Source organism: Labrus mixtus, chromosome 14 (genome assembly GCF_963584025.1).
Source record: "Labrus mixtus chromosome 14, fLabMix1.1, whole genome shotgun sequence".
Classification (NCBI taxonomy): Eukaryota; Metazoa; Chordata; class Actinopteri; order Labriformes; family Labridae; genus Labrus; species Labrus mixtus.
The window spans coordinates 7014336-7041454 of NC_083625.1; the positions used below are offsets into that span (position 1 = coordinate 7014336).

The 27119-nt window shown below is 39.5% G+C and overlaps 2 protein-coding genes across 4 annotated transcripts; one reads left to right on the forward strand and one right to left on the reverse strand.

Annotated features, from left to right (window-relative positions):
- The first annotated feature begins 207 nt into the window (after window positions 1-207).
- Window positions 208-12255, forward strand: wdr44 (WD repeat domain 44). Of its 2 annotated transcripts, none has more exons than XM_061054724.1 (20): window positions 208-744; window positions 2091-2124; window positions 3053-3136; window positions 3515-4130; window positions 4756-4904; window positions 5025-5120; window positions 5263-5399; window positions 5811-5894; window positions 5999-6105; window positions 6817-6968; window positions 7061-7199; window positions 7294-7358; window positions 7515-7631; window positions 7992-8114; window positions 8224-8415; window positions 8503-8604; window positions 8715-8830; window positions 9693-9820; window positions 9925-10059; window positions 10152-12255. In XM_061054724.1, exons 1-20 carry the CDS (start codon window positions 668-670, stop codon window positions 10238-10240), a joined length of 2742 nt encoding a protein of 913 aa, XP_060910707.1. In that variant the 5' UTR covers window positions 208-667; the 3' UTR covers window positions 10241-12255. The 2 variants fall into 2 exon arrangements, with proteins under 2 accessions (XP_060910707.1, XP_060910708.1); XM_061054725.1 differs by having other exon boundaries at window positions 4774-4904.
- On the reverse strand, window positions 11271-25145 carry zgc:163098 (uncharacterized protein LOC100037380 homolog). Of its 2 annotated transcripts, XM_061054727.1 has the most exons (24): window positions 24997-25145; window positions 23357-23441; window positions 23112-23223; window positions 22408-22517; window positions 22221-22288; window positions 22012-22118; window positions 21310-21374; window positions 21060-21225; window positions 20763-20962; window positions 19854-19897; window positions 18266-18370; window positions 18094-18160; window positions 17424-17593; window positions 17184-17346; window positions 17002-17081; window positions 16832-16919; window positions 16602-16730; window positions 16256-16436; window positions 15122-15187; window positions 14971-15034; window positions 14708-14858; window positions 13696-13806; window positions 11712-11890; window positions 11271-11614 (listed from the first exon to the last, which is right to left on the reverse strand). In XM_061054727.1, the coding sequence occupies exons 2-24, from the start codon at window positions 23432-23434 to the stop codon at window positions 11494-11496; spliced, it is 2625 nt and encodes an 874-aa protein (XP_060910710.1). In that variant the 5' UTR covers window positions 23435-23441; window positions 24997-25145; the 3' UTR covers window positions 11271-11493. The 2 variants fall into 2 exon arrangements, with proteins under 2 accessions (XP_060910710.1, XP_060910709.1); XM_061054726.1 differs by having other exon boundaries at window positions 17002-17346.
- Window positions 25146-27119: the final 1974 nt, after the last annotated feature.

Below are 27119 nucleotides of genomic sequence, written 5' to 3' on the forward strand. Positions count from 1 at the left end.
TGTGCCTTTGAATTGCCCCCCGGGGACAAATAAAGTGTTTTTGAATTGAATTGAATTGAATTGAATTTCGAGCTGGTTTCTCTTGCTTGCTGTTCTAAAAGAGTCCTGAAGAGGGCAGTAAAGTGTCAAAAAAAAAAAAATCATCTCCAAGCAACCCTAACAGAGCAGTAGAAGAAGAGAGCGCCTCGGCCCCGCCCTTTGACTCACCTCGCTTCAGATGTATTTTTTTTTTTGTGTTTCTGGTTTGTTTACGACGCGGTTCACCGGCCCCGTTAGCCTGACAGCTGTCTGAGGGCTTTCTGTTTTTATATCGCGCCATTTGATGCTTCATCACATTGAAGACACCGCAATGTGAACGAAACAAAAGAGGGATTAGAAAAGCTGTTCAGCTATAGGCGTTGCTCAGTCACACAACTAGGATACATTTGTTAGCCTAGCATTTGGGCTAGCAGAGCGTAACGTTATGACGTGACGTTGGACATAGAAAAAATGGCTGTTTGACGGAGCCAGAGCTAAGCCTTTTCCTGCATTTTTAACACATATCTCGAAAAGAAAAACAATTCGAGAGTCAAGCGCATGTTTTTAATACTTCAACACGCAGGTTAGGCTTTCCGACAGCTGCCTGGAGACTAACTTTGAACAGCTATCGAGTCAAATACATGTTAGCATGGCGTCAGATACAAGTGACACCGAGGAATTCTATGATGCTCCTGAGGACGTCAATTTCACTCCATCTCCAAAAGTGTAAGGAAACCAATCTTTTATGATATTACTTTGATAAGTATCCCTCTTCAAATACTCCTGGATATGTTATTATTACCCTACCAACTTTATAATTTATCATAATAATCTATTTATTATTTAATTCAATGAAGAGTACGGTAAAGTGTAACAAGCTGTTTGTGCAGGGAGAGTCTTCCCTAAGTCATAGTCAATATAAATATTATTATTTATTTAATTATTTATTTCATTTTATATTTTATTTATTTTATATTTTATTATTTTTATTTTTTATTTATTATTATTTTTATTTTATTTTTTAAATCTATTTTTTAGTATCTATTTTTTTTGTACATTCTTAATTTTTATTTTTATATTTAAATTGTACTGTGTTCACTTTTTGTTTGCAATCTTTGCTGCTGTAACACTGTAAATTTCCCCGTTGTGGGATAAATAAAGGATTATCTTATCATGATATCCCTGAACTCAAATCGACACTTAAAGTTACCATTATCAAAAACTCTGTTTGTTTTTACAGGCTGTCATTATGAGAGAGTTCAGGTTAGACTTGCTGGAATAAAGACTCGTATTCATTTTATCCCGGAAACATTACCATGTTGCAAAAAAAGATGGTGAATCTTACTAATTTATGATGGACTTAGACTTAGACTTTCTTTATTGTCATTCAAACTTGTACTTTACAGTGCAGATAAGAATGAAATTTCGTTGCACTTGGCTCGTTGTAGTGCAGGATAAAAACAGCAGGAAGTATTCACATAGAAAAATAAGGTGTAGATATAAATAGATATAAAAAGAAAAGCTATGTATACAATTACTATACAGATAAATATATTGCACGTTTGTGATGTATGTTATATTGTATTTTACAGTCCAGTGAGGTAGTCCTGTGTGGGGGTTTGAGGGATTATTTTTTTGTGTTCAAAAGTCTAATGGCCTGTGGGAAGAACAAGGTACGTAAATTACTCTTGGCAATTGCAAGGAGTAGACACCCTGAGCTTAATCATCAGGTTGTGTGGTTCAAATGCAATTTGTTACTCATGAAAGCAACATGACCTTTTAGAAAACAAGGGTTTGTGTATTAGATGTCTACATGCTTTCCCTTACTGATTAAGTTCTGAATCCACAGTACTGACTGCTGACGTCTTGGCCTTATTCATTGAATAAAAGCCCATCCTTGTCTGTGTCCTGCTCTCAGACTTTTTAGCAACAAAGAAAGCTTTATATATAAAAACGAAAGGCAGAGAGAAAATACTTCTCACACGTTAACTGCTGGATTTCTGAGCTGATAATGCATATATAGGATTTTAAATGTTAGCCTGCTTACATTTTGAACTGTTTCTTTTTTTCAGGTCACCTGCCAAGTTTGTCATTCCTTCGCCTCAGGTATGTTACCTTGTTTACTCAGCCACCATGGAAAGAAAGCAGTGTCAGCTCAGTGACTGTTTCTCTAGGTAGATTGCATCTGCGTCTTGAGAGTGGTTGTAAGCTAGCTTAATGACTATGTTTTTTTTTGTACTTTGCTCTTTTAAACAAGACAGTATTGTTTAGACTTGGACTTACATGATTGTGGGTATTTAACCTGAGCCAAGAGATCATCATCTCTTAATTCTGAGGCCCAAAATAACACAACACTGTTCTAATGTGACGTGTTTAACTAGTCAGAGTAATGCATGGTTTATGGTATTTAAAGTTGTTTGTAACTCTAGTTACCTCAAGGTAAGTTATTGGTACCTTGTGTGAAAACATTAACACAGGTTGTTGAGCAATGTTAAATGTTCAACCTTTTGCCACTGGTCCAGCATTCTTTAGATGTTAGAGTCTGCAAGAAAATGTTCATAAAATATATGTAAATGAGTCATGCGGCCTTGGTGCTCTGCCTGCCCTTCCCACACAGTTATAACTGAAATTTAATTTAGTTTGAAAATAAGAACCATAACTGCAGCACATGTTCTGAACCGTTATTTGAATGCTCCCAGGAGTGAACCTTGCTCACAGACCAGGATTATCTCTGTACTTTAAACAAACAAAGGTGACTGAAAACATTGATTTTGCGGCAAAGAAAATTGCATCATGAAACGGTCATAGATTCAAACAGGACCAGTCACAGTGTTTAACTCTTTGCACCAAACAAGAAAGGGAAATATAAATGAGCTGAAAGAGAGAACCTGGACATCTTGAAGTACTTGTTCTCATTTATCAGGTCTTTCTTTTGGAAGGTACCAATAGTCAGTTGTACTCCATGGGCCTTGATGTAAAGCAAGACAGAAGCCCATCTTTTGCTATCTCATATGTTGCATCTTCTCGTCAACAGCTTTCACAGAGGCCATTAAACGCTGCACAAGATGTTAGCTGTGGAGTGGCAGCATCTGCGACTCAGCAAGATGATTCCCTACAGGTTGCATTTCCTTTTACAGTTCACCACATTAGACAGTTCTGAGTATTGAAAAGAGAAAAAAACAACTTTTCATCATACTCTTATATTTGTACTTTGCATATGAAAAATATAAGTTATACCTCGTCTATTAGATGTCAAATTGAGAAATATCTGTGATGGTATACCGTGAAAAAGGGAAGCTTATACTGCAGTGACTTCCTTACTGTGCTATCAAGTTTCCGTATTGGTATCAGTCTAGTTTTGACTATTTGCTTTTACTATGGCTTAAAAAAGAAAGAGGGGAAAATAACCTTTGCAGACAGTGTAACTGAACATGTCAGAATAACAGCATCACAGCTGCAGTATTGTAAAATACCTGTTATTATTTATTTCTCATAGATCATTGATAGCATCATTGAGGAGAGTCAAAAAGGAAGTGCTGAGGATGTTGGTGAGGTGGCTCAGCTGTTAGATCAGCTTCATGTCGATGTGAGAGCAGAACCGGAATCAAAGGAAGGCAACGCTGCTCAGGAAGTTCCTGTGGAGCTACCAGAGGCAGCAGCTGTCACACCTCAGCTTGTCGAGAGGCCAGAGGAACAACAGGAAAGTCCAGCAACAAACGGAGCATGCTCTTTACCTGCCCCAGAACTCGTGGATTTCCCAGGACCATCAGTTGGGTCACAAGAAGGAGTTCAGCCCCCAGACATCACAAGCACAGTAGGACAGAGTCAGCCTGGTGGTGCTGGCATGGCTGCAGATGGAGGGCAGGATCAGAGACCTGCTGATATCTTAGACCAGGTCCCATTCGCAGACAGACAGGCTGACTCCGACGGGCCTTCTAAGCCCCCACGGCAATTCACAGTGGAACCAGACATTGTAGCCAGCACCAAGAAGCCTCCTCCCTCACGCCCACCCCCTCCCAGTGGAGGTCCTCCTCCCAGGCCGCCTCCACCATCTTGGCAGAGTCTACCTTCCAGGAAGTCTCAGGACTGTCTGAGACCAAGTGGACTAGAAGGTAGAGAACACTGTGCACATTTAACCACATTCAAGTCTCACATTGTTCCTAGGTGTGTTTTTAAACGTTAAACTCAAGCTCATAAGGCATCAATGGATTAGTAACTGTTTTAAAGGGTTAAACATTGCTGCATGGTGGATTCTTAAGAGCAATAGATTTTTCCACGTTTTTGTATTATTGTATAAGAATAGTTTCTCACATAATGGAAATATGTCAGAACCAATAAAACAAAGCAATTGGGCAGAAGATAAGCCAAAAGGGAGGACTTTCTACCTTTACCTTTGTGCAAACACTTTCCAAATATAGTCCTTAGTATGCCCTGCTATGATAAGAAATGAGAATGTTAAAAATGCCTCTGAACGTATACTTAAAACTCAAATATGTGAGAGTTATGCTGCTACTTCACATGCCTTGTAAAACAATTGAAGAGCAGTTTAGAGCTGACACTTCTCTTTATTCTTATCAGAGGAAAAGCATCTTGACAAATGCCTTTCTCATTTAGTATTATAATGAACAATGAACAACCACGACCAAACATTGCACACAAATGTGAAGCAAATACAATAGACGACCAGCTTATTTTTAGATTAAGCGTTGTGTTGTGTGTTGTTGTTTGATTGTCCAGTGTCTGCGATGTGTTCAGTCAACGACGAGGCTCTGGAGCCCTCCGGCCTGGTGTCTCCCAGCAGCACTGTGCGGAGTCTAACCAAAGAGCTGCAGCATTCCTTGGATTTGGCCAGCGCCACCAGTGGGGACAAGGTGGTGACAGCACAGGTCAGTGAGGCTTCAAACCTGACCACTCTCTGGTTCTGATTTAAGTCAGCACAAAAAAAATGAAACAAACACGGTGTACAGTTTGCTCATCTGTTGCACAATACTTTCTTTGCTCTTCAGGAAAATGAGGACGAACAGTCCTCATCTCAAAGCGGTGAACATACACCAGGCCCTCAACGACCACGTTCTAACTCCGGTAGAGAACTGACTGATGAAGTAAGAGTCCTTCTGTGCTTGTTGTGTTTGCCTTTATTATGCTTGAATCCATGCCATAACTCAACCTCTTGCACATTCCTTCCAGCAACCCTTCATGCAGCAAATCTGTACTTTTGTGTTATCTAAAAAAAAAAAAAAACAGGAAATCCTGGCTAGTGTGATGATCAAGAATCTGGACACTGGGGAAGAGATCCCTCTAATCCAGGCAGAAGAGAAACTTCCTGCTGGGATCAATCCCCTCACTCTGCACATCATGAGGAGGACAAAGGAGTACATCACGTAAGCAGAAATTAAGTATTCTCTTTTAGATAGAGCGTTGTGATATTTAAGCAGCTCAGGAAATCAGCATCATGCATATTTTCCTCGACTTTCTTATATAAGGCATAATGTTTATTGTGAGTAACGAGTTAGTCTCATATTACAACATGAGAGAAAAAAAAACGTCAGAGGCGGACAGAATGTACAAAGTTGCACACTTGACCATTTAATCAAGTTTCCAGGAAATGTCTTTCCCTGAAACAGCCTTTTTTTTTTAAAACACAGAATCAGCTTATGCATTGTTTTTTTCAAGTGTTTGCACTTGTACGATTTCAACAGTAATCCACGATGAAAGTCAAATTGAAAGCCTGATTGTGTGAAAAGAAGGGAGACTTTCTGAGGAAGTTGTGTTGTTCTATTTTGTCCTCTCAGGAACGATGCAGCACAGTCAGATGACGATGACAAGTCACAGGCTCCACTGGCGGACACAGACGGAGGCAAACTGAAACAGAAAACGTAAAGAAATTTGACTTCTTGCTCCAATAGATTTCCTTCCCACAATCACTACCACATACTCAAATGTAGTATTTAATAATCGGCTGCTCCTTGTTTCTAACCAGGACCCAGTTTAAAAAGTTCTTGGGCAAATCTGTGAAGAAGGCCAAGCATCTGGCTGAGGAATACGGAGAGAAGGCTGTCAACAAAGTGAAAAGTGTACGAGATGAAGGTAAGGAAGCTCAGGATTTGAAGATATCAGAAAACGAGTTTAAATGTACTGTAACTGTGTGTTTTTGTACAATGGGTTGTTTATTTTCTATGCTTTTCCTAGAACTACTCTAAAAACATTTCAAGGTACATTTCCTGAGAGGCTGCTTTATTTATAATGAAGTAGTAGTTCAAGTGGAAGTACACGAGATGCAGAGCACAGATAAGTGCAGGCAGGAGAACTTGGCAGAGATTTCTATTTGTAAATGGATGTAAACACTTACCGTAAGTTATAACAGTCCCAGAAGCTCTTGGTCATCAGACGTCATTTCTCACTGTCATATCCACATATATACAGAAATCAAGCAAATGTAAAGAATCTCTGAATCTGATAAAAAGAACTCTTACTTTAGTCTCATCTGTATATCCTGCATGTATTCACTTTGTGGGTGGTTATTTTTTTTTTAAATAAGTTAAGAAGATTTAATTACCTGAGGACTATTTTGAAGTTGAAGTGTGGCCATTAAACAACGTGCTACATTACGCTATATTACATCCTGCTAATTAGTGATAAGTCAAAAGTCATACAAAACATTTAATGTTTTTTTTGGAGCAGTGAGCATAAATTCAAAGATTCAAATTTCTCACTCCTGCTTCTGAAGTATTGATTCTCCTGTTGCTGTAAAGACTTTGATGATCTCAGTTCTGCAACTTTTTTTTGGTCTGGGCTCAGTTTTCCACACGGATCCAGATGATCCGTCTTCGAGTGATGATGAGGGCATGCCTTACACCCGACCCGCCAAGTTCAAGGCAGCACACAGCTTCAAGGGTCCCTTTGACTTTGATCAGATAAAGGTTGTGCAGGACCTAAGTGGAGAGCACATGGTAAGAGGATTTTCAGTTTTATATTATTAATATTTAATAAAAAGGATCTATCGATGAATCCTCAGATTACACCATCTTTGTCTTCTCCTCAGGGTGCCGTGTGGACCATGAAGTTCTCTCACTGCGGGAGGCTGCTGGCCACTGCAGGTCAAGATAATGTGGTCCGCATCTGGGTCCTGAAGACCGCCTTTGACTACTTCAATAACATGAGAATAAAGTACAACACTGAAGGTAACCTCATCTGCATGTCAGATTTCTGTGTTGTGATTGTTTAGATTGAGACGCTCAGTTTGGCTTCAGCTGGACTCTGTTTTCACTCCTTCAGGTCGAGTTTCACCTTCTCCGTCTCAGGAAAGTTTATGCTCCTCTAAATCTGACAATGATCCCGGGGTGAGTGAAAGCAATCACATCTTCTATTTTGGGCTATCTGACTTTTCCAGAAATAGCACCACAGGATACTTAGAGGCTAATTTTGGTAGTCCAGTGGTGCATATTTCACATTTTTGAGACTGCATGTTTGGCTAACAGTACGTACTCTCATCTCAGGCGAGTTGTGCTCCAGAGGACCCCGAGACAGAAGATAGGAATGCCCCTTTCCGTCAAGTTCCCTTCTGCAAGTATAAAGGTCATACTGCAGATCTTCTAGACTTGTCCTGGTCAAAGGTAATATTTTACTCTTACTATATCTGTTTCTTACTCTTGTCTGTTTATTTTTTTTTGCATTGTTAGCTGTCGACTTTCATTCTATATGAGGATACCTCCTAAAGACTCTTTCAGTTTAACAGTAAAAGTCTTATGTTTTTTTATCCCTCCACAAGTGAAGGTATTAATAGCGTTTATATCTGTTTAAATTAATATTGAAATTGTTTTATCTATTGCTTCATTACCTTTGTTCTCTGTTGTGAGCAGTTGTAACAACTTCATTTTTGTCAGTGGGGGATCAGGCTATCTTGTCTTAATTAAGACACCTGCAGTTTTGTTTATTCCCTCCCTCTTACTTTTTTAAATTATGTCTCCACCTAGAACTTCTTCCTGCTGTCCTCGTCGATGGATAAGACGGTCAGACTGTGGCACATATCCAGGAGAGAGTGTCTGTGTTGCTTTCAGCACATTGATTTTGTCACAGCCATTGCTTTCCATCCCAGAGTAAGTTATGTCATGTTGCATCACTTCTCTCAGCACACATCATACATTTATTCATTTCGGCCCTGTGACTGTATTTATAGTAACATTTTCTTTTTTTCTTGTTTCTCAGGATGACAGATATTTTTTAAGTGGCTCTCTAGACGGAAAGCTTCGGCTTTGGAACATTCCAGATAAGAAGGTGGCACTGTGGAACGAGGTGGACGGCCAGACACGCCTCATCACTGCAGCCAACTTCTGCCAAAATGGGAAGTATGCTGTTATTGGAACCTATGACGGTCGATGCATCTTCTATGACACGGAGGTAAGCTGAGCTACCTGGTTTCATAATGTCCAAAATATCCCTTTTATCATGAGGGTGTTAATCAGGAGTTTTTACACATTTCCTCAGCGTCTGAAGTACCACACTCAAATTCATGTGAGGTCCACCAGAGGCAGGAACAAAGTTGGACGTAAAATCACCGGCATTGAGCCTCTTCCTGGAGAGAATAAGGTGACATCTGATCTGCACTTCAAATATATCCCAGCATGTTTGATGTCCCATAAATGATGCATAACCCAGACTTTATAAATAACAAATTCCCTCCTTTTCCTCACGGACAGATTTTGGTGACATCAAACGACTCTCGCATTCGCCTTTATGACCTGAGGGACTTGTCATTATCCATGAAATATAAAGGTTACGTCAACAGCAGCAGCCAGATCAAAGCAAGCTTCAGGTGAGGGAATGTCTTCACTCTCTATGTAGTGTGAAGACGCATTTAAAACAAGTAGGAAATATTTAAATCTCCATGAAGGGCAGCTGAAAGTAGTGCTGTTACATATAACTCTGTGTTTCATAAATAGTTTCACTGGTTTCCAGTTGAACTCTCGAGTAGGAGTGGAGCAATATATCATCGCCCTGACTTCTGTGATGCAATTGTTTACACTCTTAACTAGAATTCACTGCCAATTTGACTCACTGGGACTATTTCATGACTCCTCACAGTGGTGCTGGTGACATAAACAAAGGTAAACAGAAGTTAATTGGCTAAAGTTGACAGCAGGTTAATGTCAGAGGAGAAAAGAGTGAAGTGATGAAGTTTGGTAAGAGGTGAAACTGAGACCAGTTTTTTCTTTTTTTTAAAGATTTAAGTTTGTGCTTTTTGTGCCTTTATTGTAGAGCTAGGACAGTGGATAGAGTCAGAAATAAGGGACAGAGAGTGGGGAATGACATGTGGGAAAGAAGCCACAGGTCGGACCTGAACCCGGGACATCTGTTGGAGGACTACAGCCTTTGTACATTGGGCCAACAGTGCCCTGAAATTCAGATTTATTTCTAGGGGAAATTTATATTTGTCAGCTAATCAGATATTGGGATTTGTCACATATTATTGTCTTGCAAATGATCAAATATGGTAGAATTGCTATATTGTGACATCGTTATTGCTGGCCACTTATCGTGTATTGTTAGTTACCCTGCTGTTCCCACACCTACTACGATTCAAAACTATCCAGGCATCATGAAGTGTTCTTTCTGTCTTTTTCTCAAATGGACCTTAAATGTCAAAGCTGACTTACTGTGTGTTTATCTTCCTACAGTCATGACTATTCGTTCATAGTCAGCGGCTCTGAGGATAAATACGTGTACATCTGGAGCACTTACCACGACCTGAGCAAATTCACGTCTGTACGACGGGACCGCAATGACTTCTGGGAAGGGATTAAAGGTAACCAAGCCATGTGTTGAATGATTAAACATTTTCATACATCTCTTTCTAATTAAAGTCCTCCTCTTGATTTGACTGATACTGAATCTTTATTCACATTTCAGCACACAATGCAGTGGTCACCTCGGCGATCTTCGCACCCCACCCGGGCCTTATTGTTCCCCAAGAAAGTGGAGCAGAGAAACCAGATGCAGAGTGTAAGAGCCTGGACTCCAACGATTCTGAAACGATACCCTCAGGTGTGTGTGCTTTAAAGTATTTAAGGGCAATTTTTTTTTGTGACATCCATTGTGTCATAACATTGATCTAAACAAGTCCTTTCCCTTTGCAGGAGCCCTAAAGACAGATCACACCGAGGTTCTACTCTCGGCAGACTTTACTGGAGCCATCAAGGTTTTCATCAATGTAAAAAAGTACTGAGAACTTCAGCGGTTGACAGTCACTCGCATTCACAGCTGTCTGTTGGATATCAGGCCTCAAGATGGAGAGGCTTTCAGATGTCACCCCACTACCTAACTGGTTATGGCTGTAAGACAAAAAAGCTGCCTGTAGCTTTTTCAGGAGAACAGGGACCCTTAAAACGAGGGAGTGGGATGGAAGAACTAGACTGTAAAAAAAAGAAAAAATCAGACAAGGTTTGATTCCCTGTCACGTTTCTATTTTTTATGTTGAATACCAAGCAACTGTGAATGGTTTTGGCTGTAAAGATAAAAAAAAAAGAAAAGAAAAAAGAGCCAGATATGCCAAGTGTGTGATTTGAGCAGAAACTACATCTGCTCTGGTATGTGTGAGTAATCACTGTAGTATCTTCAGGACTGAGCATAACGACAAGGCTACTGGAAACAGTACAGGCACCTTACTGGACAACACATTTCAAAAATATGGAGTTAACTCTTTCAAGTGCAAAAACACTGTCCTAATGTAAGTCACAACTTTCAATGTTTCATGTGTATTTGCCTCGAAGCAAGGATGTTAAAAAGAATATGACTCACAGATAATTTGTGCCTAAAACATTTAGACTGCTTTTCTAAATTCAGGTTCAAGCTTTCCTCTAAAAAATCTATCAAACATTTCATGGAGGACGGCAAAATCTACGGTACAGGACAACTGAAATGCTTATAATTAGGGCTGGGTATCTTTAACTTTTCCTGAACACATACTGGCGCTTTAATACTTTTGATATATTTTCAAAGAAAGCACATTGAATTCTATGAAACAGTACTGTACATGTAGTGTGTGACATTGCATACTCACTGCTTTTGTAAACCAAACGATGCACTATTAATTTCCTCAATAAAAAAAAAAAGAAAAAACACAAACTGGAAGATCACCTGTGAATGATCTTTGTAAGACTTGAAACATCCAATCAAAGGCTACAATTCAGCAGAGATGCAGTAAAACCATGTAGATACCTGGCCCTACCAACCCTCTCCACACAAACACACAATCATCACCAAGAGTGATTTATTTAGTCTCAGAACTATTGCAGGTTATCATTTTTAAAACAAGCATAAAAACAAAAATATATATAATTAGTTACAGTGTTCAAACGTCTTCATACAAAAAGAGTGCTGAATCTTGCAGGGATAGTGTGAGCGGGGACCAATGGGACAGACATGCTGGTCTGTACAAAGAGGAAACCAGTGGGCTAGTGGAGGACAAAGTCCAGAGAGTCAATGTTTGCTCTTCTTTGTCTTCTTGCGGGAGCGATGTGGTGACCGAGACCTGGACTTCCCCGCCTTCCTGTCTGGAGTCGGGGATCGGGAACGTTTGGACTGTTTAGGAGACTTTGTCCTGTAAAAAAAAAAAAAAAAGGGAAACATTTGATATCATACTGACTTTGAAAATAACAATTAGGATAACTGCATCGGGACTGAACCATGCCACTTGCTTTAAAGGAGAAATGCTCCTCGATGGTCGGGTCTGCTCATCGTGATCTTTACTTCGTTCTCTTCTTCTGTCGCCGTTCTCGCTTCTCTTGCTCCTTTCTTTGTTCCTCCTGTCGTCCTTTGACTTGTCTTTACATTTTGACGTCAGTCTCTCGTTCTTTTCTTCATCCTTTTCAAACTCCTGTAACAGAGAGGGTAAAGCATCCCATTAAAGTCTGATTTTAAACCCATTAAATGTTAACATGTCATGGCTGAAAACTCACACACCCACTAATCAACGCCTTATAGGCTGCCAGGTCTCCACAAGGGGGAGCCGTCAGTGACAAACACACACACAGCAGTTAGAGAAACTGTAGCTAGATATAATTCCCTGTAGAGTCTACGGTGCACACTGGACCAGATACAATGTCTGGGTTTGAGTGCTCTGCATCAGTTACACTGTTTTTAACTGTGCCAACTAATTTCATGGTGTAATTGTCCTTATAACAAGCACTTTTGTATATTTAGCCCCATGCTGTTTGTGATTAAATAAATATTTCTATTAAACATCTGTGATCGTTGTGCTTTTTCTTCAGGGACCCCTCTGCAGAATCAACAAAGCGCTGCTCTGAATATGATTTTTGTAGGATCGTTGCAGAGATGGGCTCCGTGGCTGGCAATAATTGTGACACCTAACGATACTTTTGTAACAGACCATGTATTGTAAAAAGTGAAGGTGCACAATTTAAACAAAGGAAGTGCATGTAAGTTGTGTAAAATAACTCAAATCAAAATCCTGAGTGAAAAAAGTAAAAAAAAAAAAAAAAAGGGTCCCATTCATGAAATGACAAAGAAAAGTGCTGCAATTGAATTATTTTCATATCATTGAAATTTAGCAGGGGCAGAGAGAGATTTAGTCCCTTCTTCACAGCCTTTTCCCACAGAGGAACAGAATGACGTGTAAGAAAAGCACAGGTGTAAATAATGACATAAATGATGGCTGGATTCTAGTTAGCTGCTTCAGTTTGAGGGTCCTGGTGTTTATGGGTCATGGCTGGCTTACTGTCACATTTAAAGAGAACATCGTTAGTATTCATGATATCAGTTAACGCGTGTGCTTTTTCTTTTTACTTTTTTTTTCAGGGAGATTATCTTTACAAATATAAAACCCCTTAATATCTGACTTTGCTAAACTTTAACATTGTTGTGCAACTTTGCTGCTTAACCATCGTTCTGAGAGTGCTTAAATGAGTATGGTTTCCTGATGAGTAGGTTGGCACTTGCACAGCAGCCTCTGCCATCACTGTACATGTAGAAATGTGTGAAATGGGTTAAAGTGACATGAAGCTTTATGCTCTTTTAGAAAAACTAGAAAGGCACTGTCGGCTGCTTTCCATTTAACATTTGTTAGCCAATCGTCTTTCTAAGTCCTAAAAGCTCTCAAATTAAAAAATGTATTGACATAAGTTCTAGACACAAAAAAAAGTGTCCATTTCTACCCGTACAAATCCACTGTTACCGATGACAGAGAGTTTCAACACTTTCTATACATTTGTTACAGAGAGCCGGAGAGACAGTCGAGCTGTGCATGTCGGGATCCTTGCAGCGAGTTTCAAGAGGGGCTCTGGCACGCTCGCCAGACAAGAATAGACCAGGGCTCTATTCTATGCAAATGAGTCCAGGGACCCCCGGACAAACCGGGCCTTTATCCCATCAGGTGCATTCATTGAGTCTACTACGTCACCTATTCATTAACCTACAGCAAAAAACTTGTAAAAAATCGGAAACAAGCTCATCAAGCAGCGAGTTCAGGGGCTCCAGCGTGATCCCTAACGTCCTCACATTAAGCAGTGGAGCCATGACGGGACACTTTCATTCACCACAAATCATTTTAAAAGTACTGGGTGTACACAGCCGCACTCACAGCCTGGATACCCCAGTTTTATCAAAGGGGAAAAACACTATGAATCAAAGTTTACGCTCATTAAAAAAGGCCTGTTAGCTCACCTTCTGCAGCAGTTTGTTCCTGTAGTGCTCCACTTGTTGCTGTATGCTCGATCCAGATTTCCTCGGCCTCTTGCCGGACTCGAGCTCATCCTGGATCTTCATGACCTTAACCTGTGTGAGACACAACTGGTGAGTTACTAAAACTTCACTTTTTCATCGTTTGAGATATAAACTTTTATAGCGAGGCAGCTCGAGTCAAATATGAAACATCATTTCTGCATTTGCAACAGAAGCAATAAGCCGACATGCATTCCACACAATTTGTTTCCTGAGGTAACGAGTAATTGAGGTTTGTTTTCTGGAGATCACCACTTACTTTTCACATATCTCTGGAGTTGCAAAAGCACAAAATACAGTAGAACTAAATAGACTTTATCTGTGGGCCAAGGTAACATGGCATGTCATGGTCTGGCCTATCACAGTGACCAGTTTGTTTAGTAGATCACTGGAAAATGATCTCATTATCACAAGAAAACAAGCTTTTATTATATCCAAATAAAGAGAAAAAATTAAACTGTTGTAACGGGGAAAACATTTGTTATACCAAGATAATAACTAGATAATTTGGATAAAAGCGTCTGCTAAGTGAATTGTAGAATTGTCGATAATGAAGTTCAGTTCAGCAATTTAGTCATTATGGGAAAACTAGCATCGCTATCAGGAGAAAATTAGATTAATACGAGACCTTCAGAAAACAAGCGCAAATCCCTCATCATCACAGGAAAATGGAGTGAATAAAATGTGTGGATGAATGTCCACTTAGGGCTTCTGTAGCTAAAATAATATAACTTTATTTTTACTTTTCTATTCAAAAATTAATTCTATACAAAAATCAGAAGACCTTCACATCTCAAGACCTTCTCCCTTCCTACTGTACAAGCAAATTTACCTGATTCTAATAACCATAGCATGAAATGTTGATGGGTTTAACTACATCTAACAACACAAGCAGAAGCCTCATTGTTTTCTTTAAAAGAAGACACTGTCACACTTCTTCTTTTTTGACATTTACCTCCAGCTCTCTCAGCCTTTTCCTTTTGCTCTCAGACATCTGAAAACTTCGGAGGGAGCTCTGGAAGGCTGCACTGTCGTATTTGGGCGAGCTGCTGGAGTCATCGCTGCTGTCGCTTTCCGAGTCTTTATTCCCCTCCTGTGAGTTGACACTGTCGCCAGCAGAGAGAGGACACTCGTGTATCTCTATAGCATTATACCACTGTTTAAATCAAGTGTGTGTGTCTTTACACACATGCACACACAGAGCACATGAGGACTTACCTCACAGTCACCTCGTCTTCATTGTCTTGCTCCACCAACATGTCCCACTTGGACTCCATCTTGGCTTGGAGGGAGAGGAGAAAAAGATGAGCAGGATGATAGAGGGACTGTTGATATGATTAAGCTTTGTTTGTATCTTGAGCTCTGGTACCTTGAGAGAAAGTCCCGTTGTCACCCGTCCGTTCCCACTTAGACAAAGAAGCGCTGCTCTCATCCACTGAGAAAAAAAGAAGGTCATGTCAAAAAGCAAGTTAACACAGTGACTATGCTTTACCGTTTGCAATTCAACCCTGTGCACAAAGTGTATTGAGTGACGATTAAAATGCAAACTAAACCTCAAACACGAGCCCAATTAGAAACCAGACCTATACAGATGTGATTTCTTATAAGGCCCAAACACTGACGGGATCCTAATCTCAACAATCTGAGCATCTTTGAACAAGTTGAGCTCATGTTAGCGCCATCTCTACTCACAACTCTTCCCTGTGTCTGCGAAAGAATGTCAAGAAAACCCTGAATTTTAAAATTACAATAGAGAGTTCTTAAAGGAGCAATATGTGAGATATCTACTGAATTAATCAAAACATGATCTGTACTGCATCATCAGACATTAAGGAAAACAGGATATGTTGAAGCGTTCTTTACAACAACGCAGCAGCCAGGATGACCCCGTCTTAAGTTTGGATTCCGGTCCGGGGAGGTCTGTGTTTGTTTGGACCGGAGAATGTAGGCAGTTTTACGGCACCCCCACATGGCCGTTTTGGACGCCTCTCAGTTTTGCCAGATATCACGGCAAACCAACAGGTGTTGTAGTCATGGAAAGCGAGCAAGCGAACTGGTTCAGATATAACTGACCTAAAAAAAAGCCTCAGCATTTTTCTAATAAGCCCCACGAGCAGAAATGTGGCAAAACTAGGATCGATGTTGGAGATGTTTTGAAAAATGCAGAGAGGTCAGAACGCAGAAAGGTTTCAAGATTGATGCGGAGCTTGCTAAATCTTTCCCAGGTATTGTTTTCCAACAAAAATGTATTTTAGAGGTCAAATGGATCACTCATTGTGAATGTATTTTGCTGACAGTGTAAAAAAAAGTCTGTTTTCTTAAACCATCTTGTCTGACGTCGAGCCTATAGCAGCGTTTACAAGTATTATAAATAATTGTTAAAAAGTAAATCTTATTGCCTATGGTCTGTTTTGCATCCCTATACATTCTGTTTCATAACCAGTTAAAAAAAAACTCCTTATCGGGGCTTTAATCATGTCTTCTTCATTCATGGTGAACTTACACGGCATCCCGTTAATGTCATCAACAGCGACTCCGAGGGGAACACCGTCAATGTCGTCAACGGGGACTCCATCCAGAGGGTCCCAGCCCATGGGGCAGCCGTCGATGTCATCCACAAGAGCCGAGTTTGAACCAACAGTTTCGCTGTCCATTGGCGCACCATCTAGATCGGAAGACGCGTCCTAAAGGTGAGAGACAAGTGAACATTACGTTAAAGCTGTTTTAGTCAGATTGTGTTTTGAACATCATCTTCTTGCTGTTCAAATATTTTTCCAACATTAACAGCCGAAGGAGCCAGTAGAAAAAGGTAATAAAGTCTTTAATGAGCAGATCAATATTCAGCTCACCTCTGCCGTCTCTGTGGAGTCCTCCTCTGCTTTGGCAAAGCCCAGAAAGATGTTTTGAAGGTGGATAAGATAAGACTCAGGGTAGATGGCCCAGTCTTCCCATGCTCGGAAACAACCCATGACTCTTTGCTGTTAATATTTCAGAGGTAAATTATTATTATTATTTTGTAGTTGTTGTTTAATTTTCATTACAAAAGGACTAAAACACATAAAGCATTGAACACGATTACCTTGAACTGCTCAGCCTGCAGCCTGGCCTGTATGTTTTTGTGTGCTGCATTAAGGTCTCCAAAGATCTGTGCAAGCTTTGTTTCAAAGCTGAAAAGAGACAAACACACTATGACACTGCAGGAGGAAGAAGAACTACAAAAAGAAGCTGCCTTGAGAGAAAATCTCTTACTATTTACGGTAATATGATGCACCAGCTACTTTGGCGCAGGAGTTGTGCAAGATGTCTGACACGAGGTACAATCTGGCGATCTGTAAGAATGAGGACAAACAAAAATGATGCAAAGAAATAAAGTCATAATCGACCGTCTGTACACTTTTGTTCCTATAAAGACTTAAAGGAGGAGCACTGGCCTTCTTCTGAAGAGGTGTGTGAAGCAAAGAAAAAGATTCAGTGACGTGTGTCACGACTTCCTCGGCTGCATCTGCTCGCTCGAGACAGAACAGCATGGCTTTGGCGATATCTTCTCTGCCTGGAATGAGCTCTGTGAGCAATGTCTGCAGTCTCTTTCTGTGCCTAAGGAGAGAAACAAAGGGTTAAATTCACTGATGAAAGGTACAAACATACTGTAAGTGCCAATAAGCCATACTCACTCGGCCCTAAGCTGCCCTTTCTTCACCTCCTCCTCAGGGGGAGCCTCTTCCCTCACTTCAGCCCTATCTTCATCTCTCTGAGAGTAGCTGTTTAGGACAGGGGGTCTCCATATGGAGCCACCGCGGAACATACGGAAATCTGTGGTCCTCCACTCTGTAGGGGACTCTCCCTGTGGTCAGGAGAAAGGCATTCAAGTCAAAATGATTTGAAAAGTTAGTCCCCATGAAGTGGAATTCACAAGCACATGACAAACACTGAACAGTTCCTCATGATTAAATCCTTAAAGCTCCGGAGAGGAGTTTCTATCTGGTTATAATACAGACTGTCATTAACACGGAAGCCTCTTAACGACCTACAAGAGCAAACAAGATGATTGGTTGTTATTAATTATAGCTTTATAGTTAATTTTCATGCCTGTCACCCCTGCCATGGGGTGGGTGTCAGATGAGGTAATTAACAGCGCACTGTTTTTTTTTCATCCAAGCTTGCCAATGTTTCATTGTGCTTTAGACATTTAAAGTGAAGCAGGATGAGAAATATTTCTAAAATATGCACAAAATCAGCAAAGAAAACTGTTTTCCCACTTTGTCCACGGGAGGGCGCCAACATCAACACAGCCTAAAAGTTCCTCGCAGGAGCTTTAATGAGGCAGGTTTTTACAGCACACACCTGGAGGATGGAGAACAGTTTCCAGCGATAGTACACGTGGTCTTGACTTTTGTTGTTGAAAAGGAACCTGAGGCAGTGAAAAAAAAAAAAAAAAAAAAGACAAATTAAACATTCACCCTTCAAAGTCATTTTCAAGAACAACACGCTGCCCAACAGGCCGAACAGTTCTTACCTGTAATCTGGATTGTTTAGCTCCTTGCTCATTATCACAGCTTCAAACACATGGCCTTCACGCACCACAAACTCTATCATCCTGTGAATGAGTAATAATAGATTCCTGTTGGGGAGAAAAGGGTTTTAGAGCATCTGTCAGTTATAGCACGAGATCTCTTATACGTCTTTAAACTGAGCTAGTGGCTCATGCAAACTGCAGGCTGACTGATTGAAAACAGTTATTTGGCCCCTAGTGGTATCATTCATGTCATTTATGAAATTTAAAAAAAGTAAGTAAACATAATCAAGATGCAGGCCATGGGACATAGTGACTGCCATAAGCATGCGAAAGGCACAATGTCAGCTGTACTCCATGCTCAGTGTTTTCATGGAAGGGTTACAAGAAATCACAACATCTCTTCTTAAACACTGATGCGAGTTTAAAGAACTGAAAGCCCTCATCTTAAATTGGAGTGTGGCTATTTCACCTTCGTTGTAGAAAAATGACAAAGTAACTAACTCACATGAGAATTCAGAGGCCTACATAAATCACACATTGTTGAATTTTAAGTCCCCATGACTCGAACTTCGAGAGAATCTAGAGTGACGCCGAGATCTCAGTGCTACTGAGAATCTGACTGCTGTGTCATCATGACGTGTATCCAACTGAAATGGGATAGAACCAATCACACGATAGAAGGCGGGACGACACCTTGGAATGAATTTGATTGGATCGTTAGCTTCAATAAAGCTTTATAATTGGTCAAAAAAAATTAATAAATGATTTGAAACGTTTAACAGGAAGAGAAAATACATTTATATTGATGTATAAATACTCAGATAATTCTTTATTGAAATATATTAGGCAGATAAATTAACATTTGGATTAAAACCAGGAAAAATTTATTTTTCATGTCATGGGGACTTTCAGGGCACTACATTTAGGATATTTTCTGGAACATCTATGTGCAGTCTGTTCATGCAGTGTTGCTGTTTTTTCCTGTTACATCTACAACTGCAGTCAGACGTTCACATGACTCACTGCCTGCTTGTATTTATGGCACTACACCGGCATTACTCAACTCGTCTAAATGTACAACACAAAAGTCCATCTGCCTTCTAGCTGTATCAGTCTGCAGTGTCTCAGCCAACCCATGAACAGAGTGATAAACATTGATGGCTTTTAAGTTATAACAAAATCCTCATATATATCACCATATACATACAAAACTACTTAGAGTTACATTCTAATATACGTATATTCATAAAATAATTGGACCAACATGACATATTGAAATAACTTAACGGAGAAATTGTAAATTTTACAAAAATATTGTGGACTGTTTGGCCATGAGGACCTTTAACTTCTACAATAAAAGTCCTAAATTGCAGAATTCATAATTTGTCGTAACAGTGTTTGACACTCAAACATACATCTTTTATATTAATTTCAAAAAGCATTAACAGCTCATGGGACTTGAACTTCCTACCTAAAAGAACATAAACAGTATGGAGTATGGACACACACACACAGTGCACCTCAGCCTCTGTCGTACAACACTTGTGTTACAGCAGCTTTTCAATCGTAGAAAGAAGAGTGTGTGTACCTGTCTGTCGGGATAACCACTTTGACTACGGCTTCGGACAGAGTCTGTTTGTGAAGTCAAACCAAATAGTGAAGATTTCATTAAAACGTGAGCACTTGTACAGATGACACACTGCAGCAGACATACAGCATAGAAAACCAGGATAGCATTCAGTCAGTATGAAACAGGGGGGAGGGGAGGTTGATACAACAGTGGTAACTTGTTTCTAAAATGCCTGAATAGAAATACAAGCTAAGCAGATGTTTCTTTAAACATTTGGTAGACTCAGTCAAACTGTGTTGCTACATTGAATCTGTGCACTGCTATACCCCTGCATCTTGTTGTCGTTATGACACCACACAGACAAGGTGGTTGGATATATAATTACATGCAACAAAATAACAACATGACCCCAAACTTTCAGAGAGATGATGCACCGATTGTGAACATCCTTCAATTAGGATGGGCTGTGGGTCCACACTTCACATCAATCAAAGTTTCTAACCCTAACCCAACTACAGTACATGCAGCTAATAGGATAGCAAACTCCACATGGCTAACCAGCTGCACAGAAACTGCATGTTGTGGACTTCGCTGAGGGCAATGGAAATCGTCACACAGGAAGACAGTTTAAATATTTTCATCCCTCTTGGAGACCCCCCCCCCCCCCCAAAAAAAAAGACTGGTGCTGCATATATTCAAGATTTGAAGGCTCATCTTTCTTTCATTTTTAGATGTTTTGAAATAATGCATTTCTGGTTATAGTACATCTTTCCCACTAGTCCGGTGGTAAAATCCTCTTACCTGTTTTTAAGGTAAAAGTTCCTTTTTTTGGAACTCAGAATTACAAACAGAAAATGTTCATGCAAACACCTCAGTTAGATATAAACACAAGATGCTTGGGCCCTTAAGAAACAGAGACAGTGTTACCTTGTCCAGCTCCCCTTTGGACATGCCCAGCGGCTTGGTGAAGTCATTGCGGAATCGATCCCTTGGCTGCGCATTGAAAGGCAGACCGGACGGAGGTGGCGGCGTGGCCCTCACCCCGACTGGTGTGTAGAGAGGCTGAGGTGGAATGCGAGCTGGTTTACCCCATCCCAGCTTCATCTCAAACCCCATGATTACTTTTCCTAAAGAATTATAAAAAAAACTGTAAAAACTCCACAATGACAGTCACTGTGAAACGTAATAGTACAACAATAAGACATGAAATGATCTTCTCTGTACCATCAAGTGCAGCCAAGGCTCTTTCTGCATCTTTCCGCGTCATGAAAGCCACAAAGGCTCTGTTGGAGGTCCGGCAGCGCTCCTCCTCTGTCCGTGGCCACATTATCTTCACACTAGCCAGGGGGCCATATTTACAAAACTCTTGGCAAAGCATCTCCTCGTTCATCTGAGAATTGAGGAAAAAAACTGAACACTGACAATTCTGCATCTATGACGTGCTGAGCTTATCAAAGTCAGTGTGCTTCTTTACCTTCTGGCTGATGCAGCTGATGTAGAGGTTAGTGGTGGTGGGTGTCATCAGGTCATCGTATAAAGCTGACAGAAGAAACAGGATTTAGGTGAGCGAAGGAATTAGCCATTCTGGATCGTCAAACATTAAATGAGCACTATGTAAGAGTTTAAAATGGGTACTGCAGTCCAAATTCAAAACATTGGAGAGAGCTGTTTCCCCCCGCCACCTCCTTCCTAGAGTCGATGCCCACACAGGTTGCCATATCGCGGACATGGAAGCTTCAGTGTTTAGCCAGCTCTGACTCCCACTTTCTGTGTTCTAACCTCTCTCCATTTTTCAAAAGCATCTCCAATATTTTTCCTAGTTTTACCACGTTTCTGCTCGTGGAGCTTTAAGGATGGGTAGAATCAGTCATATCTGAACCAGTTTGCTTGCTCGCTTCCATCGCTGCAACACCTGTCGGTTTGTCATGATATCTGGCAAACCGAGGGGCGTCCAAAACGGCTGTGTGGGAGTGACTTAAAACCGCCTACCTTTTTCTGGTCAAAACAAAAACAGACCATTCAGGAATCAAAACCTAGGAGGAGGACATACTGACTGCTGCTTTGTTGTCATAGAAGCCAGCACTTCAACATAGCATGTCTGAATAAGATCATTTTATGATTTAATTCAGTAGATATCTCACATATTGCTCTTTTAATATTAAAAAGAAACTCTCACTTGATCGTGCTGATAATGGTATGTCCAGATCTCCTCCTCCTCTTCCTCCTCCACTGTCGGGGTCATATTTCTTCCTCTTAAACCTTTCTTCCCGCTCTTCTTGTATTCTGCAATTTGACAACATGAAAATAGGATGTGGATATTTGATGGAAAAAAAACAATCAATTGAACTTAAGAATAATATTTAAAAAATCTGCAAAACGACTTACATCTTAAGTTCTTCTTTGAAGAGTTCCAGATTACTTTTCTTCTTTTCTTCTGCCTTTCTTTTATAAGCCTGTTAGTCAAACGCAAACCGATTTAAAAATACCGACCAAAGTGAGAGGTCGTGGAAAAACAAAGATAAGTGTGAATAATCTGTTTGCATTCGCTGAAAACATTGGAGGACAGACTTACGGCCTTTTTGCTGTCGACAGCTGATACCGGTGAGACATGCTTGGACTCACGGCTGAACTTGGTGGCTGGTTGATACAGTTTACTTTTGTTGAGCTCTGCTGCTTCCTCCTCTGCAAAACAGAAAGCAATCACTGAACACTGACCGTCTAACCTTTCATTCAGAGGTAGCAATAGCAGCAAATTAGGATCTGTAAAAACAGGAAGCAGCTCATTGAAGCGGTTCTTGTGTTGGTCAGCAGGATATCTGAACTGCTTCCTGCTTCTATGTACACAGATCTGTTCCTGAAACAACCGACATGAATACGCTTAGTGCATTGTTTGAAGTTTAGACAATCCTTTATGTAAAATGTTAAAAATAGAAGTAAAAAGATCAGATTTGGCTTCATTTTTTTTACTGAACTGATGATGCACTCCTGAACTTTCGTCCCAACAGAGGATGAATTTAATTAAACCTGTCAAAAGATATGGGCTCTGACAATTACGAAGGTGAACTGCTGCTGCTGAGTCAGCAATTTTCTTTGACAATAATTGTCTGCTCTCTCGGAAGTTCTTAAAATCCCGAAAGTTGACAAGGTTATCAGTATCACCGTGTTTTCATGGACAATTCTTGATTCGTTATTGTTCACAATGATGGATGAGGACTGCAATTCAGCTTCATCGGCTAGCATTGCTAGAACAAGAGTCACAAAGTCCAGACTGTTTACCTTTAGTGGCGTTCACGATGCCCCCGTGGACAAAAGTTTTCACTCTACTTTTCTTGTTGGACTCAAATGATGCCAAGAATTCTTCAAAAACATCTGCTGCTTTTTCTTCCTCCTACAAAGTCAAAAGAAACATTTTCAACTCTCTACGTTCACTGTTGATTCATCCATTACATACTCACATTATTAATGAATCCACACACAGCACAAACATATATCCAATATGACATCTTTCCATATACTCTTACCTTTTTCTTGAGCTCTTGTTGCTGTTTCTTTGTGAGTGTTTTGATTGGAGTCGGGGTTTTTCCCTTTTTATCTGCCATGCTCAAACTGCAATAAAGATGCAGACAAAACATTAAAAGACTCACTGACATCCCTTACTTTATAATTATACAACAGTTAGTTCAAACCAAACAATCTGATTGGACAAGAGGCATTCCACAAGAGCTTGTATGGAGTACACTGAGACTTATCACTATATGTATCACTCCGCCTCAGCCGTGAGCTTTAAATATCATTTATTCACATTACAGTGTTTGTCTTTATTACTTCAGTTGGTGGAGAAAAAAGTAATAACCTAATGTCGACGTTTACTTTTTACTGCCATATACGTATCTTGTATAACTATTGTATGAAAGCAATATCAAACTTGAGGTGGAGATGTAATGAATATCCGTACATCACTACTCTCTCTTGTGTGAAGGTGCTTAAGTAAGATGAGATGAGATGAGATGAGATGAGATGAGATAAGATAATCCTTTATTTATCCCACAACGGGGAAATTTACAGTGTTACAGCAGCAAAGAGCAAAGATTGCAAACAAAAAGTGAACACAGTACAATTTAAATATACAAAGAAAAATTAAGAATGTACAAAAAACTAGATTTAAAACATAAAAAATAGATTTAAAAAATAAAAAATAGATTTAAAAAATAAAAAATAGATCAGCTATTTGACAAAAGTGTAGTCCGTAATATTCAGTGTAACACAGACATGGACATAAAGTGTAACATGTTATTGCACAAAGTGGTTTGATAACTAAATTTGATAAGTAAATATTAAGGATATAAACACATTATATGCTCTAATAGTTGATTGTATCCTTTATGTTGTGTGTAGTACTTTGATGGACAGAAGTAAACAATGAGAGAAACTGTCTATGACCCTCTGCAGCTGCAGCAGGCACCTAACATGCAAATACAACATCAACCTGAACTTTATGAAGGGCCACATTTGATGATGTGTTATGGTAGGCTTTCTTTGGCCTGATAATAGATGTATGATGGCAACAAGATTAACCTGTGCACATTTGAGCAACGCACTTTAAAATAGTGTAAATAAAACCCACACATAGTGCTACCTGCTTTAACAAACTGTCAGATGGGATGGAGACTTTTAAGATGTGGAGAATCTACCTACAGCCTAGCAGATAAACTTCGTGACACATGAAGCTGTTTCAGACCCATAACACTATTCAACAGATTTCAAAATTGTGCAGAAATGACTAACAAGTTGTTGCACAAGCGGTGTATAAAAAGGCCTACACCTATTACAGCTATCACTACAATCTGCTAACGATGGCTAACATTGATGTTTAGCTTTAGCTTCACTGCAGCTGCACTCAAAGTAAGAAAACATGATCAACCTTTAATGCATCATAAAGATAATATTCCCCTGTCGAGCTTCCTCCTAAAAAAACACAACCAAAACAAATGCAATCTATTGCTAACATCTGTTAACTCCTGCTGCTGTACAGTGCATACTCTACTCTAAGCTAGCTAACCTAACAGCCTCATTTTCTTCCACAAATCATCGACAGGAAGCTTTTAAAACCACACGTCACGCATGCTAATAGCTTCGTGTATTGGTTTAAAGTGGGACTCACAATGAGTGGCATGCTATTGCTTCTGCATTTTCCCTGCGACGGCGATTGTTTTCTATCACAACATGCTATGAGGAGTGCAGTTATCCGACTGGAGCTGTGGAGGAGGACGCCTGCTCAGTCTGCACCATCACAGATGAGTCTGTCACTGTGCTGCTCCTACATATTCATGATAGAGATATTATTCTCCGGGACATTCACCTGTCAAGGTGATGTCTTCATGGGCTTATTTTAACAGATGTACCTTCCCACCATGTCGTGTTGTGTTCACATACAGCAAGATAGTTTTTCTCTAAAGGGCTTGAATATACGGAAGAGGATAACGGCCACTGGAAAAAAAATAATAATTGAGGGTTCTGACTTTTTTGGGGGGAATTATGACTTTAATCTCAGAATTTTTGGGAAAAAAAGTCATAATCTGATTTTTTTTTTCAGTGGCCCTAATCCTCTTCAATAAGAACTGTGGAGCTAAGATAAAAGTCATAATAATGAGATAAAAAGTCATAATAATGAGATAAAAAGTCGAAATGAGATAAAAAGTCAAAATTATGAGATAAAAAGTCAAAATGAGATAAAAAGTCGAAATAATGAGATAAAAAGTCAAAATGATGAGATAAAAAGTCGAAATGAGATAAAAAGTCATAATAATGAGATAAAAAGTCAAAATGATGAGATAAAAAGTCGAAATGAGATAAAAAGTCATAATAATGAGATAAAAAATCAAAATGAGATAAAAAGTCGAAATAATGAGATAAAAAGTCAAAATGAGATTAAAAAGTCAAAATGAGATAAAAAGTCATAATAATGAGATAAAAAATCAAAATGAGATAAAAAGTCATAATAATGAGATAAAAAATCAAAATGAGATAAAAAGTCGAAATAATGAGATAAAAAGTCAAGATGAGATAAAAAAGTCAAAATGAGTTAAAAAGTCATAATAATGAGATAAAAAGTCATAATAATGAGATTTTATTATTTTCTTTTTTTTTTTTACTGGCGGAAATGGGCTTCCATAAAGAAGAGTTCTTACAGGTGAAAAAATTATTAGCTATTCAATATTCATGTTTTAATGAAGTTAGGTGCAAGGGACATGAATGGTCCTCAAAATGCCCCTCACATTAAACACACATTAAACTGAAGAGAGAAACACGGTGGTCACTCACAAATATCCTCAATATATAAAATCATATAGGGCCTATATGATTTCTAATTTGTAATAAATCTGATCAATATGTTTTTATGAATAGCCTGCTACATCAGTGGTTCCCAAAGTGGGGGTCGGGACCCCTTAGGGGGTCGCAAGACATTGAGAGGGGGTCGAGAGATTCCTTTCAAAATCATATAAAATTTCAAAATCACTGAAAATTTAACATTTTACTATTATTGTGAAAATATCTACTATAGCGGCTTTCCTGAAGATGAAGCTGCTGAGAGGCTAAGGTTGGGCTTAATATATTTGAATACTGTGATACGTAAAAATAAGTTTGACTTTTTTATTAACGTAAAAAAGATAATCAACTTAACTTATGATAACGTGCATTAACTCATAATCACAGTGAACCAGAAACAATAGCGGTCAACAAAAAATACGGCAACCCAGCTCACCCCCTCTCTTCCACTGAGAACAAAAAATGAACAGGTGAGTTAAATCAACACATCTCCGCCCATACCCATGTGACCCGACAACCCCTCACTCAACACAATCCTAATAAATGATATAATAATCAATAACCCAAAACACCAATATATAACAGACTACTGTAACCTTAAATAAATACCACAAAGACAATTATATCAATCCATGGCTCCAACATCTACAAAATAAAGTAGTTCAAGAGATTAATCATGTTCTGCTTCTAGCATTTCTTACAGTACATTACTTAAATAAAATTTGCCTATTAGTCTGCCAGCCTTAAATGTTTTAACCACCTCCTTGGACAGTTTGGGTCCCGAGTCTCTAGCACCTTATTTTGGGGATCACAGGTCGAAAAGTTTGGGAACCCTTGTACTACATCAATACATAATTAGCAAAATATGTAGACAATGTTCTCTGTACAATGCAAATGAAATTCCCTTAAAGCAGTGGTTCCCAACCTTTTCCCCTTGGAGACCCCCCCCCCGCCCCC

What these genes read in the sequence shown, in the direction of transcription:
- wdr44 (XM_061054724.1), top strand. Translation starts at nt 668, where the DNA reads ATGGCGTCAGATACAAGTGACACCGAGGAATTCTATGATGCTCCTGAG. An exon ending in TTCACTCCATCTCCAAAAGT is followed by an intron (nt 745 to 2,090) that starts GTAAGGAAACCA and finishes TCTTTTTTTCAG; the next exon opens with GTCACCTGCCAAGTTTGTCA. An exon ending in CTCTTCCTGGAGAGAATAAG is followed by an intron (nt 8,605 to 8,714) that starts GTGACATCTGAT and finishes CCTCACGGACAG; the next exon opens with ATTTTGGTGACATCAAACGA.
- zgc:163098 (XM_061054726.1), bottom strand. Translation starts at nt 23,434, where the DNA reads ATGGCAGATAAAAAGGGAAAAACCCCGACTCCAATCAAAACACTCACA. An exon ending in AACTGTTCTCCATCCTCCAG is followed by an intron (nt 17,594 to 18,093) that starts GTGTGTGCTGTA and finishes TCCTGACCACAG; the next exon opens with GGAGAGTCCCCTACAGAGTG. An exon ending in GCATCATATTACCGTAAATA is followed by an intron (nt 16,920 to 17,001) that starts GTAAGAGATTTT and finishes GTCTCTTTTCAG; the next exon opens with CTTTGAAACAAAGCTTGCAC.